The 18,012-nt window shown below is 52.9% G+C and overlaps 2 protein-coding genes across 5 annotated transcripts in view; one reads left to right on the top strand and one right to left on the bottom strand.

The window, feature by feature from the left end:
* NEURL1B (neuralized E3 ubiquitin protein ligase 1B) overlaps positions 1-7,733 on the top strand; it is a 35,372-nt gene extending 27,639 nt beyond the window's left edge. Inside the window, exons 3-5 of the mRNA XM_014891191.2 lie at positions 1,498-2,205; positions 3,423-3,548; positions 4,254-7,733. Coding sequence (XP_014746677.2) covers positions 1,498-2,205; positions 3,423-3,548; positions 4,254-4,498 — 1,079 coding nt within the window. The 3' untranslated portion in view covers positions 4,499-7,733. The remainder of the gene's footprint in view (positions 1-1,497; positions 2,206-3,422; positions 3,549-4,253) is intronic.
* A 1,101-nt stretch (positions 7,734-8,834) lies between these two features.
* Positions 8,835-18,012, bottom strand: part of SH3PXD2B (SH3 and PX domains 2B) — a 68,240-nt gene continuing 59,062 nt past the window's right edge. Inside the window, exons 11-15 of one of the 4 annotated variants that reach the window (XM_088173506.1) lie at positions 16,982-17,099; positions 15,197-15,423; positions 14,275-14,324; positions 13,998-14,123; positions 8,835-13,193 (exon numbers count right to left, since the gene is read on the bottom strand). In XM_088173506.1, coding sequence (XP_088029632.1) covers positions 11,712-13,193; positions 13,998-14,123; positions 14,275-14,324; positions 15,197-15,423; positions 16,982-17,099 — 2,003 coding nt within the window. In that variant the 3' untranslated portion in view covers positions 8,835-11,711. The remainder of the gene's footprint in view (positions 13,194-13,997; positions 14,124-14,274; positions 14,325-15,196; positions 15,424-16,981; positions 17,100-18,012) is intronic. The other 3 variants (XM_088173505.1, XM_014891197.2, XM_014891198.2) reach the window with 3 other exon arrangements.

Raw genomic sequence — 18,012 nt, 5'->3', positions numbered from 1 at the left:
CTCATTAAATTGGAGTTTGAAAAATAAAATGTAGCTTCTTTCTGCTCCCTGCTCCAGTCCTGCCTGCAGCATCCAAGACTGATTTTCCAGTGAAAACTCAGGCTGAGAGCACCTGTACTCTGATGGGAGGATTTTTTATTGCAATACTGCCCCAGGAATCAGGGCCATGCTCAGCCATCTGGGGCACCAGGGGACCCAAACTCCTTGCCTGTCTCTGCCTCATCCTCCCAAAATGTTGTGAGTTGATAAAATTGTGAAATACAGCTCCAGTTCTGAGGCACAAAATGTGTCTTTCAGCATCATGAATCACAGAATGGTTTGGGCTGGAAGGGACCTTAGAGATCATCTCATTCCACCCCCTGCCATGGGCAGAGACACCTTCCACTATCCCAGGTTGTTCCAAGCCCTGTGCCTTGGACACTTCCCAGGGATGGGACATCCATCATGAACCTTGGATGTGTCTGACTCCTCTCTGGGAGCTTTCCTTGCCACACAAGCTGTGCTGGCTGAGAAGGAGCTGCTCCAGCCATCAGCCCACCCCAGTGGCCTCTCCTGCCTGGGATTCTGAGAGAGGCAGGTTCTGCTTTGCAGCTGCTGGGTGCATTTGGATGCTTTTTCCTTCTTTACCAAAAGCCTGGGGATTCTCTCCCCCAAGGAGCAGGCAGTGTTGGTGCTGGGCTGCTTCACCCCTCTCTATTTCTGGGAAGACCAGGAGTCATTCACACAGACTCTTAAATCCCACGTGCTTTGACTTTGCTCAGTGCATTAAACCTTTCAGAGTGAAGTGTCCAGGCTGCCTCAGGCAGGGCTGGAGGTAGAAAGGAAAACACTCCCAAACTTTCCCACACCTTTACATCACCCCCAAGCCTGGCATGGCTCAAGTGGAAACCTGGGAAATTAATTAAGGATCAACATCCTGACTTTCCCTTTGCTGTGAAAAGGGAGAACAGCCTTCTGCTGTCCAAGCTTTCCAACACCTGCAGGAAGGAGCTTTTGTGACAAATTCTCAATTCAAAACCCCTGAGATATGAGGCTTGAAGTGACCTCTCTTGGCCACACCTGTGCCTGGACACAGGTGTAAGGCAATGACAAGGAGTGTGGAAAGAACATCCATTCATCCTTGAGTTCCTTCACTTGTGGATTTGTGTTGCACAAGACCATATTGAGACTTTTTTAAATAGTGTAACCTCAGAGCTATCAGATGATTCTCCTCAGAAAGCTGTAGGACAGGACCATACTGGTTTGCAGCTTTTCCCAGTTCCCCAGTGCAGGGAAGTCCCAGATCACAGGAGTATTTTGGAACACTTGTTTTTCCCTGGCTGGTGCCAAGATGCAGGAGCTCTGTGCCTGCTCCACACGTGACTCTGCACCAGGAGCTGTTCATTAGTGGCTGACCCGTGGCTGATTTTTCCTTTTGGAGCCTGTAGGCTGCAATAATCACTGTAAGCACAAAAGCAGGCAGTTTTCTCTTGACTAACCGCCAGGTTTCTCTCACAGACAGCATGTTTGCAGAGACCATGACCACTGCCCGGCTCAGCACCGCCCGGCTCAGCACCTGCCTTCCCCAGAGCAACCACGACTCGGCCAACTTCAACAACAACGAGCTCGAGAACAACCAAGTGGTGGCCAAAATTGCAAACCTAAACCTGAGCCGGGTGCCAGGACTTGGGACTGACAACCACATCATCCCCTGCTGCCCCAACCGGCGGCAGCACGGCCAGGGGGTGCCGGCGTTCCTGGACACCGACCTGCGCTTCCACCCCACGCGCGGCCCCGACGTCACCTTCTCCCAGGACAGGATGGTGGCCTGCACCAACTGGCAGGAGAGCAATAGGACTTTGGTGTTCTCTGACCGGCCTTTGCACATCGGGGAGAGCCTCTTTGTGGAAGTGGGACACCTGGGGCTGCCCTACTACGGGGCGCTGTCGTTCGGCATCACCTCTTGTGATCCGAGCACTTTGCGGACAAACGAGCTCCCGGCGGATCCGGATTTTCTCCTGGACCGTAAGGAGTACTGGGTGGTTTATCGGGCGTTCCCTGTCCTCAATAATGGTGACATCCTCAGCTTCATGGTCCTGCCCAATGGAGAGGTGCACCACGGGGTCAACGGTGCCAGCCGGGGCATGCTCATGTGTGTGGACACCTCTCAGTCCCTCTGGGTGTTTTTTACAATCCACGGAGTGATCAACCAGCTCAAAATCCTGGGTAAGTGCAGCCAAGAGAGCACCTGGCTTGGGGAAGTTGCCTGGGTCAGAATCAGAGCTCTGGGTTTGCACTCAGTGCTCACTGGTGTGAGGATGCAGCTCCTTGCGTTTGCAAACAAGAGTGACAAAACGTGGAGCCTTGTCACAGAGATGTGTGCAGCCTCTGTGATTCCCCCAGGAAAGGATGAGACTTGAGAGATAAAACCAGCAGGCAGGGATGGCTGGGGGGGGGGCAGCTGTTTTTCAGTGGGTTTGATTTTCTAAGGGATTCTTTATAAACAGGGATGGTTGTGGGGAGCAGCTGTTTTTCAGTAGGTTTGATTTTAGAAGGGATTCTTTATAAACAGGGATGATTATGGGGGCAACTCTTTCAGTGGGTTTGATTTTAGAAGAGATTTTTTATAAACAAGGATGGTTGTGGGGAGCAGCTGTTTTTCAGTAGGTTTGATTTTAGAGGGGATTCTTTATAAACTCCCTATTCCAGCCAACAGGTATTAAACTGCCTTGGTAAGGATGGTGATTTTTGTGAGCCCAGCTCTGGTTTAAGCATGGACAGTAATTGCTCCTGAAGCACTGCCACAGCACAGGGATCAGCTGGCACTTCTGATCCATTGCTGGTGACCAGCTCCAGCCTTTCTGCTTTCCTCCTGTTAAGGATTCCATCGGAAAAGCAGATGTTAATGACTTTGTAAAGCAGGTTTTCTCCATCCAGAGCAATGGCCTTTCCCAGCTGACAGTGAGACAGCTGGAGCCCACTTCTGCTGGGGAGAGTGGGGAAGTGGAAAGGCAAATATTGGATAACCTGGTGCTTGCTGAAGCTGAACAGGAATCATACAAAGGAATAACGAGTGCACACCCTGGGGTCACATCCAGAATCTTGCCCTGTGTGGTTACCAAGGGGCAGCATTAACTCTGTGCAGCCCCTGTGCAGGTGGGGTGGCAGGAGGCTCTGGTCAGGGTTTGGGGTGTCAGCAGGCTGGGGGCTCTGGTCAGGGTTTGGGGTATCAGCAGGCTGAGGGTTTTGCCCAGGGTTTGGGGTGTCAGCAGGCTGAGGATTTTGCACAGGGTTGGGGTGTCAGCAGGTTGGGGGCTCTGTCCAGAGTTTGGGGTGTCAGCAGGCTGAAGGATTTGCCCAGGGTTTGGGTGTCACCTGTCTGGGGGCTCTGTCCAGGGTTTGGGGTGCCCCTGTGTGGGCTCAGCTCTCTCCTGTGTTCCCAGGCACGGTGCAGTCCAGCCCAGGGACGGTGTCTCCCTCAGGATCCCCCGGTGGCTCCCAGTATGACAGTGACTCGGACATGGCCTTCAGCGTCAACAGATCCTCATCAGCCTCCGAGTCCTCGCTGGGTAAGGACAGTCACCAGCTCCTGGGGCAGGGTTACCTCTCCTGCCAGGCCAGCAGAAGGAATGGGAAGAAAACACAGTGCTGGGAAGGTTTTCATGGCCTGAAGAAGGGCTGTGCATTGGTTGTGGCCAGCAGGAGCAGGACAGGGATTGTCCCCTGTGCTGGCACTGCTGAGGCTGCACCTCGAAGCTTGTGCCAATTCTGGGCCACTCGTGATGAGTAAGACATGGAGTGTGTCCAGAGAAAGGTCTGGAGCCCCAGGAGGGGCTGAGGGAGCTGGGAAGGGGCTCAGCCTGGAGAAAAGGAGGCTCCCTGACAGGAGGGGACAGCCAGGGGGGATTTGGGATGTGCTCCAGGGAGCAGGGACAGGATAGGAGGAAACAGCATCTAGTTGCAGCAGGAGTGGTTTAATTTGAATATAAGGAATAAACTCTTTATGGAAAGGGTGGTCAGGTAGCAAACAAACCACTCAGGGAACGGTGGAATCATCATCCCTACAAATGTTCAAAAAACGTGTGGATGTGGCACCTGCCCCGTGTGTAGAAAAGGGATAACAGGCTCTGCCCAGACCTGTGACTGCTGCAGGTTGGAACAGTGGGATTCATTCAGCCAGAGAACCGGGCAACGATTGAGGAGAGCCCTTAAAAACGAATTTAGGAGTGTTACACAGCGTCAGCTTTCATTCCCCCTTCCTCTTTTTTTTGCAGTGACTGCCCCCAGCTCCCCTTTGAGCCCCCCCATCTCTCCTGTCTTCTCCCCTCCGGAGCCATCGAGCAGCAAGAACGGGGAGTGCACCGTGTGCTTCGACAGCGAGGTGGACACGGTGATCTACACCTGCGGACACATGTGCCTCTGCAACACCTGCGGTCTTAAGCTGAAGAAGCAGCTCAACGCCTGCTGCCCCATCTGCAGAAGGGTGATCAAAGATGTGATTAAAATCTACCGCCCGTAGCGCCCGTCGGGGGCTGCAGGAAGGGGGAAACGCCGCTAGCAACACACGCCTTTCCGTCCCTGCTTATGGGTTATCGTGCTGGTCAGTCGTTATCAAAGTGGCTCGTTATCTGTGTTTCCTTATTTGACTGCTAGGGCACAATTCAGGGAGCAAAGCTGAGGATTGTGCTGGCCAGGCTGATCCAGGACCCGAGCCAGCTGCCAATGAGAAATTTCCCGTGCAAAGGCTCTTTTTTTTCCCTCCTCCTGCCGCGGGGGAGGCTCGCCGTGGCACGGCTTGGCGTGGGGAGGTTGCCACTTGGGCAGTGCCAGGTGCCACTGGGCTTCCTGACCCTAAAACCTGACAGCTCTGGGCTGCTGCTGCTGCCAGGGGCTTGTGCTGTGATGGAGCAAAACTGGGATGAGTTTTGGACGAGTTTTTGAACCCAGCGGGAGGGTTCAGAGTGGACAGAAGTGATCTGGAAATGTAAGGAGAGCTAGCTCAGGCCAAACTGTCACTTATTGGGGTTCTGTCCCCATGAACAGGCTCGTGGGGACATGGAGGAGCTGCTCTGGGCTTAGATAAAGCAGATTTTTCCTTCTGTGGCAGCACAGGGACTTCTGGCCATGGAGGCTGGGACCCAGGGAGCTGCTCTGGGGTAGCAGTGAGGAGCACGAGTCCAAGCAGAGCCATGAGGGGCAGCCCAGGCACTGCCCTGCTGCCTTCTGAAGCCATAAACTGCAGCCTGTGGACCACAGGGGTGTTTGGATGGGCACACTGCAGTGCTGGGGTTTGTCACCTCCAGGCACACCCCCTGCTCTTTGCTCTGCCCTCCTGGCACGGCTGTGTCACCCTGTCCTGTCACCTGTGCCACACCTTCCCTGCAGCCACTGCCATGGCAGGGCTCAGCCTTCCTCCCTTTTGGAGGCTCTGGTGAGAAATTCATTTCTGACCCAGTCGCCATCAGGCTCACCTTTATTTCTGGGGACTGTATGTGCTGGTTTTTACCTGTTCTCTCTCCAGCCTTTGCAGGTGTCCCAGCACAGCTGTCTGCACGCTGGGTCTCAACTGTAGCTGAGACCTTGTTGAGAAAAACAGGGACTATCCCACTTGGCTTTACTTAGGAGGAAAGAACAAGGCTCTGAGGCTGAATTAGATGGTGGGAAATAAAAGGTAAATGGGTTTTGGGTGTAATGTCAGCTACAGGCAGCACCTGGTGTGAGGAGCTCAGCATCCTCCTCCCTGCTGCCCTCCAGTCTCCGTCCTCTGCCCATGCACAGCCTCTATCCTGTCCTTCAGCCCGAGCCTGGCCAGTTTCCAGCTGCTCCAGGCTCATAAAGAGGGGGAAAAAAAGATGGAAATGGGAGGATGAGAGGAGCTGTCACTGTAGTGACCATGTGCTACCCAGTGCGTGAGAACAGCTTTTCAGAAAGGTGCAATTACCAATTACCACATTTGAGTCTGGAAAAAGGGGAAAAAATAGAATAATAAATAACTGCTGTACATTTCAGGGCTTCTGGGCACAGAGGGATGTGTGGCTGTTCCCTCTCTCCCCCAAGGCTGTGGGTGCGTGGTGCTGCTGCCCAGGTGGTTTGGCTGTGCCAGGAGAGCTGGGTTTGGGAACTGGGCTGTACCAGCCCTGTGCCAGCCCTGTGCCAGCCCTGTGCCACGCTGCCATCAGGGAGGGCACACCCCGCTCATCCTTCTCCCACAGCAGGGAGCTCACAGGGCACACAGAAACCTTTTGTTTTTTTTTTTTTTGCCTTGGAGAGCTGATGAACATTTTTATTGAGTGTATCAGTGAGAGGCTGCTGTGGAGTGAGACCTCTGAGCCTGGCACAAACTTTGCAGAACCCTTTTTGGAGCCCTGGCTGATGGCACTGGCTGTGCCACCACCCTCAGCAGAGCCACTGCACCTTTCCCTCCCACCTGTCCCCGAGGAGGAGCCAGGGCACAATCCCAATCCCAATCCCTGTCCCTGGAGCTTTCCTGCACCTCCCAGCTGTCCCCCACCCCAGGGACCACAGGCTTTGCATTCCCAGGGATCTCCCAGCCCCACGTGGGCAGATCCAGGTCCAGCTGTGGCCACTGGGCACAGCACCGAGGGTGCCAGGGGTGTGTCAGCACCTGCCTGGGCACTGCCAGCCTTGGGAAGCTTTTCCATGGGGAGGAATTCAAGGAAATCTGTGGGAATTCCCAGCCTGGATCAGGAGTTGCTGTCCCAGATTCAGGGGTGCCTCCATCAGCAGGGTGGGTGCAGCCTGGGTGGGTTATTTTTGGTTGTTTGTTTTTTTTTTGGTGTAGCTCTGTTTTGTATTTTTAAGCCAGCAAGGAGAAACACCAAATCCATGCCAGGAGCTGTTCAGGACTCGTTGCAGAGGCTGAATTTTTGCTGTAGCAGCCAAAACCAGTTTGCAAGAAGGGGCAGCACCCAGTGAGGCCAGCAAGGGAAGAAACGAGTGGGATGGGAGAGCAGTGGACTTGTGGTCCTGCCTGTCCAAGAGCAACAGGAATTTTCCAAAATAGGCCTCAAAAAATAAAATAAAAAAAAATTAAATATTTCCAGGAAAAGGTAGCCTCTTACAGATTTCATTGTTATTATTCGTATTGCTATTTTTTTTAAACAGTCCAATGATATATGATTTGTACAGAAGATCTGTTTGTGCCTTATAAAGGTGTCTGTGCACTTTTTATCCTTTTTAAAGCAACTTTTAAAAAGAAAAAAAAAAAAAAGATGGGGGGAGAAAACCAACACAGATCAATGGTAGTTTTATAGAATTTTGTGTTCACTGAGAATCCAGCTTTATATATATATATATATATGCATACATATATATATATATGAGTGAAAAAGTGTTTATTTCCATGGATTTTCCCCTCCTCTCCTCCTTAACCTTTGTTTGAAAATTTAAGAGAAAAAAAAAAAAGGAAGAAAAGGAAAAGATGGGGGAACTCTTTTACCTCTCCCCCTTTCTGAGGCAGTTCCTCTCTTGTCGTTCCCTTTATGATTCAATACTGTGACCTGTATTATCTTGTTGAAGCTGAAGCAGATTTTGGAACTCTGTATTAGGCTTTTCAAGCAAAATTTTGGGGGGCCTGGGGAGGGAGGGCATCGCACGAGGGAGGGGCTGCACCTCTACATGTCAGTGCTCTATAGTGTTCAGTGCTGTGTGTTTTCCTTTTGTCATTTTACCTGTTTTCCATGAATATAATTTGACTTGTTTATGAAACAAATAAACCTTTGGCTTGTACAGAGTGCTCTGGAGCGCTTCTAAGAGTTTGAGCTGAGGGGGGCAAGACTGATCCGGAGGGGCAGGGGCTCCCAAAATAAAACAAATAATAAAAAAAGACACTTTACAAACTTTTCCTGAGCTTTGCTTTGCTCCTGGGAGTCACTGCTCACTCCCTCCATGGGCTGGGAGGCTTTGCTGGCTCGTTTAACCCAGGAAATTTGGGGGACAAGGATGCATTTCAGGGCTACAGAGGTGAAAGGGTTTGGTGGCCCTCACAAAGAGCCCCGGATTTCTTATCCAATCTCAGGCAAAGCAGCTCCAGCCTGGCCCCCTCCTGTGCCCTGCAGGGGCTGTGGCCCAGGGGTGATGCAGGAGGGCTGATTGTCATTTTAATTTTTAAAATTTTTCCTTTTTTTCCCATTTTCTGTTTCCTTCCTCTTTTCCATTCCCTCTTCCCTTTTCCCCTTCCCTTCTCCCTTTCTTTTTTCCTTTCCTTTTTCCTGTTTCCTTTTCCTCTTGCCTTTCCCTTTCCTTTCCCCCTTTCCTATTTCCTCATCCTTTTTCCTGTTTCCTTTTCCTTTCCCTTTCCTTTTCCCTTTTCCTTTTTCCTTCATGTGGAGTGGAAAAATTAATTCACAATTCTGCCCTGCCAGAGCTGGGTGTTCACACAAACCCCTCACTCACTCTGGGTGCTGAAGGAGCCTGACAATTTCTACCAAAATGCTTTTTTGGACACTCTGCTGCCTCACTTTATCCCCAGATAAAGATAAAACTTTATCCCTGGCCACCCAGAACCCCCAAAGGCCCTCAGGACTGGCAGTGCCTCCTTCTCTCTCTCTGCACATCCCCAAAATCACCAAACTCTGCTGGTTTAAACCTCCACACTGCACTGCCCCATTTGTTGGGATATAAAGTTTGGGCACCAAGGAAGACACAAGGAGCTGTCAGGGTCCTCAGGGTCCCCATGAGCCTCCCTGCCAGGATGGATGGACAGACAGACCCCAAAGCAGCTCTGGACACCCCAGTTTGCAGCCCAGAATTGCACCAGCCATACACACAGGTTCACCAGGGTGCTTGAAACCAGTCAAGCAGTTTCTTTTTATTTCTTAAAAAAAAAAAAAAAAAAAAGAAAACTAAAGAAAAAAAACAAACAAACAAACAAACAAAAAAACCCCAAACCAAACAACCCCAAAACCCAGCAAATAAAAAAAAAAAAAATCCATCCCTTAAAGGTGAAGGTATAGACAGGGCATGGACACAGCTACATCTACCTTCTGCTGCCCCCCTCCCACCCCCAGTAATGGAGATTTATACATATTACATAATACAGACACACATGGACAAACAATTGGGCTTTGGGAGCCTGGCAGGGGCTGATGCCCACCCAGGATGTGCCCAGCCCAGCCTGTCCCCAAATCCTGGGCCCCAAGCCACAGCAGTGCCCCCCCTGCCACAACCTCAGGGCTGCTCTGGGAGGGGGTACCCCCGAGTTTGGGGTGCTTTTGGCCACCCTCCTCCTCCTCACGAGGTAGCAGGGAGGTGCAGGGAGGAGAGGCAGCCTGGCTTGGGGCACAGGGGCACAAATCAGACGGGGGACAAAGCCCTGGCAGCCCAGTGGCTCCTGGCATCTTCCCCACAGGAGCTTGGCCCCTTGGCAAACAGGAGAAAGGGGTAAGGCTGCAGGTGTGGGCACCTCCTGAGGGTGATCCCAGCGGGCCACTCCCTCTTGGAAGCTCTTTGGGAAGAAGGGAGCGATCCTGTCAAATACAGAAATACAGTACTTGTGTCAGGAAAACGGAGCACGACCAGTTCCGAGGCTCAGGCTGGGAGGGGAGAGGGAAGAGCCCTCGTTTAGAGGCCACACAAAAAGCACAGCCCTCTCTGAGGACTGCCAGGGCACTGAGGTCTCTGAGACACCGCTGAGATGAAAAGGACATTCAGCAAAGGCAGAGCAAGGACACGGTGCACAGGGAAAGGACACACACCCTGTGTCAAGAGCAGGGACACAGGGATTACAGGTCCAGCCCTTCCCGGATACCCTGGGAGCTGGATTTGGCTGTGGAGCAGCTCTGGATTAACTCATCCTGTCCCCAGTCCTTCCCAAAGCAGAAGGGATTGACTGGAGTGAGGCAGCGCTGTCTCAACCCACCCTGCAGCTCTGCCAGGAGCACATCAACACCTCCCGATGTGCCAGCAAGGAGCTCTGCTATTGCTTTGGGTTGCAAATTCGGTGCTTTTTGCCAGCTCAGGTGAGTCAGCCCCATCAGGGGCTGATGTGAGAAAACTGCAGGTGGGAGGGAGAGGAATCAGCCACACACCGGGGTGCGCGAATTCCCACGGCTAAAAATGAAATTTTGGGGCTTCTGGATGTGAGGATGGTCAGGATTTTTCTATCAGATCAATGTGCCCCCTCACCCTGCCAGAATGATCCTGGCCAGAGGCTGCAGAGTTTTTTTTTTCTGTGTGCACACAGAGGGATCTTTAACTCCACATTCCCAGAGTGGAAAATATGGGACAGAGAAGGAAGTGAGAATCTGGGGGATCTGGCTCAATTCAGCCAGCCTCAAATGAGAGGGAAAACCGTCATTATTTTCAGCAGCAAAACAATGTGGCTGCATTGCTCACAGTTGTAATTAGACCAGAGAGGGCAAACAGGGCTTGGTAAACACCAAACCTGACCTTGCTTTGGCAGGGGGGGCTGGACTGGATGAGCTCCAGAGGTCCCTTCCAGCCCCAGCAATTCTGTGGCTCTGTGAAACCCACAGACATCCAGGTTTAAAGCTCTTCTGGAGACAAACGTGGCCCTGAAGCTGCAAATAGCCAAAGACAGAAAGGAAAAAAAGCAGCAGTGGGGAACAACAGCTCATCCACACTCATCCTCCTGCTGGGATGAGCAGCACTGAGGGCAAGGCAGGAATGTCAGCATGGAAAAAAAAAACCCAGGCTCTGCTTGCCCAGAAGCCCCTCCGAGCCAGGGTGAACTGCAAGGACAGGCAGGTGGGGTGACAATGACAGCAGGCAGCCCCTGAGCACCAGACACACCTCAGAACTGGTGGTGACGAGGAGCTGAGCTCCCCCATTCTGGATTGCACTTGGTAATATCAGCACCGAGGGAAGGACCCAGCTCCCGGCTGCTGAGCCAGCCCGGGGAGCTCCGTGGGTCCTGGGGAGGGGTGATCCCCTCCTAGTCCAACAGGGAGGGCAGTCTGTGTGGGGACGAGAGCAAAGCATCCCTTTTTCCAGGGTTTTTGGGGTCGTTCTGGTCCTCTGTGCCTTGCATAGAATTCCTCAGCTCCGGCAGCAGAACCCCTCTGATGTTTGGTTGCAGAACTGCAGGGGAGAAGCCTGAGAGCTGTCCTGGACCAGCACAGACAGGAGATGTTCAATGAGGGTGGATTTTTCCCTTTTTTTTTTTTTTTTTTCCCACCAGGAGGATGTTGAAGTTAACACTTGTCATCGTAGAGCAGGGAAGGACCAAGGGATGATCCCTGTGCAGGCACAGCTCTTAACCAGAGACAGAGCTACAGGAACCTGTTCTCAGCAATCATTTCTCCTTTTTGCCACATTCCCCGTGGCTCTGCTACACCCCTGGACTAAGAAACATGTCCTGCAACTCTTGACTGTGACCCTGAGCTTCAGGGAAAGGCAAATCCTTCTGTGATTTCCTTCACTGGTACCACTCCACCTGGCTGCTGCTGGATTTCTCTCCAATTCACCACTGAGGTGCCAAAATGCCACTCGAGGTCCATCTCCCAAACACAGAGAACCACAGGGAGCCGAGTCCTTTGGGGAATGTGAGGAGGAGGAGGGGTGGGAGCACAGGGGTGTGGGCAGGGGAGGCTGAGCTGCTTCCTCCAGCTGCTGCTGAGAGGAGTGGGAATCTCAATTATTATCATCTCTTCTTTGAAAGCCAGCCTTACAGACAACTATAAATTAATCTGCTCATTAAATACTCAGGTGGGAGACCAGGGAGCCTTCTGGCCACGCAGGCTGAGGAGTGGCTATGGCTTCTTCCTCAGGTAATTGGAAGGGATCCAGCCCTCCCAGCACGGGCCCCCAGCCAGGACCTTGCAGAACCACCAGCCACTGCTGTTCTTCTCACGAACTTCAAACAGAGTCCCCTCCCTGAAGCTGTTGGTCTCCTCGTCACCTTCAAAATCCGCCACTGCCACGTAGAGAGCTTCCCTGGAGATGTCCTGGCTGGAGATGGGGGCTGAGCTTCTCTCCTTGGCCTCGCCTCTCTCCACGGCTTTGGAGATGACCTTTGGGTTTATGCTGCTTCTGGCTTTGGCTTCGTCTTGCACGGAGGCAGAGAGGAAGGGTTTGGCTTTGGGAGGGACCAGCATGGGCCTCCCTGGCACTGCAGAGGGTCTGACCTCGGGAGCTTCCCGTGCTGGGGCTCTGGGCTCGCTGGGGACGCAGGCAGGAGCCCCAATCTTTTTGGGAGGGGGTGGCCTGCGAGGTGGCACCACAGGGCGCTGCAGAGGGGCGTCCCTGGCACAGGGGGGGCTTGCTGGGCCCAGGGGAGATTTGGGCAGTGCCTCTTTGGGGGCACCGTCCAGTTTGGGCAGGGCTTTGCTCTCCGTGCCCGGCCGCTCCGGAAACCTCCCGCAAGGCTCCGGGGAGAGCACGGCACTGCTGAAGGAGCTTTCCCCACTGCACTCCTGCTCCAAGGGCTTCTCTGGGCACTTGGCAGGTCTCAGCTTGCTCCGCAGGCTGCAAATGTCCAGTTTGTCATCGGCTGGGGCTGGCTCAGCCCGGGGGGACGCAGCGGGTTTAGGCCTGATCTGAGGTCTGGACTTCAAGAACGGGTTCTGGGTGATGGGCTCAGGTTTGTCCTCCACGGGCTCAGCTTTTGGCTTGGTTGGCTTGACAATGGGCCGAAGGTTTGGCTTCTTCACCTCCTTGGCCGACACCTTGTGTCCACATTCCAGCCCCATCTCGTTTTTCAGCTGGAAGAGTTTGCCCTTCTCCGCTTTGAGCTCTGGCTTCTTGCTGTCCTTGGGGGCTGCCGACTGCTTGGGTGGGATCATGGGCAAAATCATGCCTGGGGGCTTGGGGGGAGGTCTCTGCCTCTCCAGTAACTCCCCTTCTGATTTAATGATGGATTCCTTCCTGGGTGGGAGGCTGGGCTTCTCCTCCGTGTCGCGGTCCGAGATCTCCTCGTAGCCCCCAGCAAAGGACAGGTCCCCGCTGTCAGGAGCCTCCTTCCCCTTCCAGTCCTTGCCCCACCTGCCAGCACAGTCCATGCCGTTGGGAGGAGCCTCTGGCAGAGGTCGGCAGGGCCCTGTCCCCTCCTCGCTGGCACTGCCATCGGTGTCACCGAGCCGCAGCTGCGCCAGCTCGTTGGGAAGGGGAGCCAGGAAATTGGGCCTGGAGGCATTGCTGGTTTTCTTGTACTTATCAATGAAGGTGGCAGGGGCCCAGCCTTCCTTCTCCTCGATCTGGATGTACCACCAGCCACTCAGGTTCTTCTCAATAACCTGCCAGGGGAGAAAGGAGACCTCAGACAGCTGCTCTGTGCTCAAGGGTCTTGGAAATGATGGCAGGGTGACACATGGCCAAAAGCCAAGGAATCCCAGGAGTGGCATCCTAAGGGGAGAGGCACCTGCTCCTGGCTGCCAGGGGAGGAAGAGGGATGAGGAAAAGCTGCTGAGCTGTCTCTGTCCCTCCTGAGCAGGGTGCCGGGTGCTGGCGGTGGCCACAGCGTGGCACTGTTGGAGCAATGAACCACATTGTTCCACAGCATTGGAGCCACAGCAGCATCCCCTGTGATCCCAACATCCCTGCAGGCCCAGGAACAGGGATGGGGCCTGGGAGGGGCTCCGTGGGGCAGCCCTGAAGGAAAAATCCTCTTAGAGAGGGGGAAATCACATCCACACACAGAAAAAGCAAAATCCTATCTCCAGGAGGGGTTCTGCCAGCAAAGAGGGTGTGCCAGGAATTTTGGAAGGGTTTTCAATTTTACACCTGGTCTAACTAAGAGGAAAAGCTTCCATCTCTGACCCTGTTTGTGGTGTGGGTTTATTTTCCATTCAAACAGAGCACTCACACCTGGGGGACAGGAGGCCACCAAGAGCAGTGTGGGGCCAAAGTCCCTTGAGCTCCTACAGGTTTTTATCCCACTCTCAGAGTCTGGAATATTAACAGAGACCAAACCATGCCTGGTTTGCAGCCAGAGCACCATGGGGAGCAGATCTCCCTGGCCTGAAACAGGTCCCAGGGCAATGGGAGCCAGGAGCACTGCCCTGAAGTGAAGATGTGTCAAGGGAAGGTGACAGTCTCACCTCTACTTTCATCCCAGCCTGGAAGCTGATGCCATCAGGGATGGTGGTCTGGAAGTCAGCAATGGTGTAATACTCCTCTTCAACTTGAGGGGGGACAGGAGGCTTGGGCAGGTTCAAACCACGGGGCTGTGACAGGAAAACAGAAAACCCATCAGTGTGTTTGTGTGTGACACCACATCCACGGGGACAAGATCCCAACCAGTGACCAGAGCTCCCTGCAGTGCTCCCCTCCCTCCCCCTGTGTCCCTGCTGCCCTCCCACACCAGCTGGCACTTACTATGGTGAGGTCTCGGCGAGGAGGTGGCCTCTGCCTCATCTTTGGTGACTCTGTGGAGGAAGAATTCCAGATGCTCTTGAGTTTCTGGCTTTTGAGCATGTGTTCATAAAAGACATGTGAGAGACAAAACAGAAAGGCAAGGACTAAACCTGTCCCAGGGGAAAGGAACCTGAAGGAGGAGCCCATCAGCCCAGAATCCATCAGTTCAGAATCTTGATCTCATTAGCCCAGAATCCATCAGCCCAGAACTCATCAGCTCCTCAGAATCCTGATCCCATCAGCCCAGAATCCTGATCCCATCAGCCCAGAACCCATCAGCTCCTCAGAATCCTGATCCCATCAGTCCAGAACCCATCAGCTCCTCAGAATCCTGATCCCATCAGCCCAGAATCCTGATCCCATCAGCCCAGAACCCATCAGCTCCTCAGAATCCTGATCCCATCAGTCCAGAACCCATCAGCTCCTCAGAATCCTGATCCCATCAGCTCCTCAGAATCCTGAGTGCCACAGGTCACCCAGGTCTCAAGGGTACCCCAGCTTTCAGGTTCTCCTGGGAAATGCAGCTGAGGTAACCACATTAAATTACTTTTGCATTGCAGGACTGACCCAGAGGATCTGGCCTGCAAAGGGGTTAAGATCACAGAATCCCAGAATCATGGAATTGCCTGGGTTGGAAGAAATCTCAAAGCCCATCCCATTCCAAATCCTGCCATGTGCAGGGACACCTTCCACTATCCCAGGTGGCTCCAAGCTCTGTCCAACCTGGCCTTGGACACTTTCAGGGATCCAGGGACAGCCACAGCTTCTCTGGGCACTCTCACAGGGAAGGATTTCTTCCCAATATCCCATCTTAACCTGCTCTCTGTGAGTTTGGAGCCCACCTGAGGCAGTTTGGAGCCCCCCAGTCCTGCCCCACACTTACTGCGTCGGATGTCAGCACTGGCCAGGGGCCGGCTCTCGAGCCTCCCGTCCCTCTGGCCCCCCAGCCCGTCCTTGTCCCTGCTGGCCAGCCCCTGCTGCCTGGAGATGCCATCCAGCTCCAGGGCACTCGAGTGAGCCGAGGAGCCCGAGCCCAGCTTGGGTGGGAGCACATCTCCATTGCCCTTCCTGAGGTAGGAGGCAGGGGCCCAGCCCTCCTGGCCCTGGTACCTGTGGGGTAAGTGTTGGATCTGTTATTATGGTATTATATACATTTTATATACAGCAATAATGGGGTGGAGCTGAAGGTTTGGCTTTTCTTTAGAGCTTTTATTCTGTTAAGTGTCATCAGCCTCATTTTGCAGAGTGAGGCACAGGAGATGGTGAAAGCCCTCACTGTGACAACAACAGCCAAACAAAACAAAATTCTCTTCATTATTAAATCTTTTTAAAAGATTTCTAGCCAATAAGATACTGTTAAAAGCTCACAGGTATTTGCTTAGGTCAATTATCAAAGCAGTGTGTACATCTTGCTTTCAAAAATGCTTGGTTTTAATAGCTTAAAAGCAATGGATAAAGGTTCATTATTAAACTTACATATTTCTACTATTTTGCTTAACGTTTTCCTATCTCCACACAGCTCACAGCCTTATTGTTTCTTGTCCTTGCATCTTCAGCATTTTTGCCTTCTTCCATTCTGAGATTTGCTTTCCCACAGCTTTTTGAGAGTTTTCTACCTTTTCCATTTCCCACAGGCGAGGACAGCAGTGTCACTGCACAGAGTTCCTGCTTCACAGCAGGGATGTGAGCCCAGAGCTCAGCACACACCTTGGCTGAGGGCACTGCCAGCTCTGGCAGCAGCAGCTTGCCAGGCTCTCCGTGGCACCAGGAGAGCTCCCTGGTGATTAATGCTCCCACACAGGCTGGTCCCAGCCAGGCCAAGGGCTGGGAGTGCTGTGAAGCCCAGTTTTCACCTCTGCAATGGCACCAGTTCAGGAATGAAGAGCTCTGGCAGGGAAAGCAGAGGGAAAAACCAGAGGGCTGCTGCTGGGATTGATGTACCTGGTGTTTGGAGAGAGCACAAGCCTGGATCCCTTCCCTGCTCTAAATCTGTTCAGGAGAGAAACCAGCCCCCGTGATCTGATTGAAAAATCACATCCAAGTGCCCCTGCCATGGCAGAGACTCTCCCTGCTGGCTGGGCTGCAGCCACCTCGCTCAGATGGCACCAACTCCTGAGCTTGTAATTGCCTTTGCAGCTCCTGGAGCAGCTCTGCTGTGCCTCAAACATCAGTGCATGTGTTTGTGGGGCTGTGCTGCTGCCAGGAGCACGGGTTCAGTGTAAGGTTAAGAAAATTGCAGCGTGTGCTCCCACCCTGAGCTGTTTGCTTGACCACAGAGAAGAGAAAATGAGCTTCCAGCAGGAAACAGCCCTGAGTTTGGGATGGGCCTTTGGCTCAGCACAGCCTGCACACAGCAGAGCTGGCCCAGACCTGGCCATTCCCTGCAGGAGCCTCCAACCAGAGCCAGGGGATCCAGCCTGCCCTGGGGCATTCCTGCCTTTCCCCATCAGCAGGATGTGACACCCCAGCAATGCTCTCACACCTTGGCACTGCTGGAGGGCACAGCCACCTGCCAGCACAGGAAATCAGGAAAATCTCGAAGATTTTCAACCCAAGCTGTGCTTGAACATCAAATCTGTCAGGATGGAGAGAAATAATTTCTGGTACTCTGCTCACAGGCTTGCCTTGGGGCTGGACATCCCACAGCCTGCAGTGTCTGGGACAGTACCTGATTTTCCACCAGCCCTCCAGGTTCTTCTGGATCACCACCACCACAGCCCCTTTGTCCAGGTTCATTTCATCCTGGTCTCTTGCAGTGTAGGGGTAAATAACCGTGTACTTCTCCTCTGTTGGAAAGAAAGAGCAGTTTCAGGGAGGAGCTGTTTGATGGAAACATGGCCTCAGCTGAAAAAACCGCTATGAAGTGCTTTATACAAATGGTAATTCTTGTAATTTAAGTGCAAACACACACAGCTACATGATCATTCAAAGGGAAATGACAGTGAAATGTATTTGGAAATGTAAACTTTGGAGAGCTATTCTGGCCCAAGAGGTTCTCTAAAACAGTTTCTCCTCTCCCTTAGGACTAAAGACTTTTCACAACTCATCACAGAAGCTCTTCCATGCATCCACTTCAGCTCAGATTTCATTCTCAGAGTCTTTAAAGAGGAACTGTCCTCTGTAAGGGGGGAGAAATCCCCCAGGTATGAGAGGGCAGCCCCATGAACACAGAGGTGTCCTCAAACTGCTCCAGAGCAGCAGATCTGCAGGAACTTCACCATATAACCCCCAGGACATTGGCCAAAGCCATGTGGGGAGCCTGGAGAAGAGCCTGATGTCCTGTCCACCACAACAAGGGACGTTAAGCAGGGATGGGGATGTTCTTCCCCTCAGGAGGAAGGAGAAACATCCTAAAAGCCATGCAGATGTGTCAGACAAATGGGTCCATCCATCCTCCCCTCTCCCTCAGCTTCCTCTCCGAAGAAACACAGGGGAATAATTGCCTGTGAGTGCCACAACAGGGTGAAGGCCTTTTTTTTTTTAGAAAAATCTGCCTCCAAAATCCACCCCTCTGGACATCTCTGTATCCCCACCATGAGGGTTTCCTGGATTTTTCTTCTGGGAGTGGCACAGCTCTGGAAGGGTCTGATTTCCCACCCCCTTCATGCAGAGGAGACCAAGCAGAGAGAATGCCCTGTCACATCCAGCAAGAACTTCTCCTCCTGACCCCACCTTGAGGCACCAAGCCCAGGGCTCATG

This window comes from Sturnus vulgaris, chromosome 15 (genome assembly GCF_052056855.1).
Source record: "Sturnus vulgaris isolate bStuVul1 chromosome 15, bStuVul1.hap1, whole genome shotgun sequence".
In the NCBI taxonomy this organism is placed as follows: domain Eukaryota; kingdom Metazoa; phylum Chordata; class Aves; order Passeriformes; family Sturnidae; genus Sturnus; species Sturnus vulgaris.
Note: the sequence above shows the minus strand (reverse complement) of the source record. Positions and strands in the feature narration are given on the sequence as shown.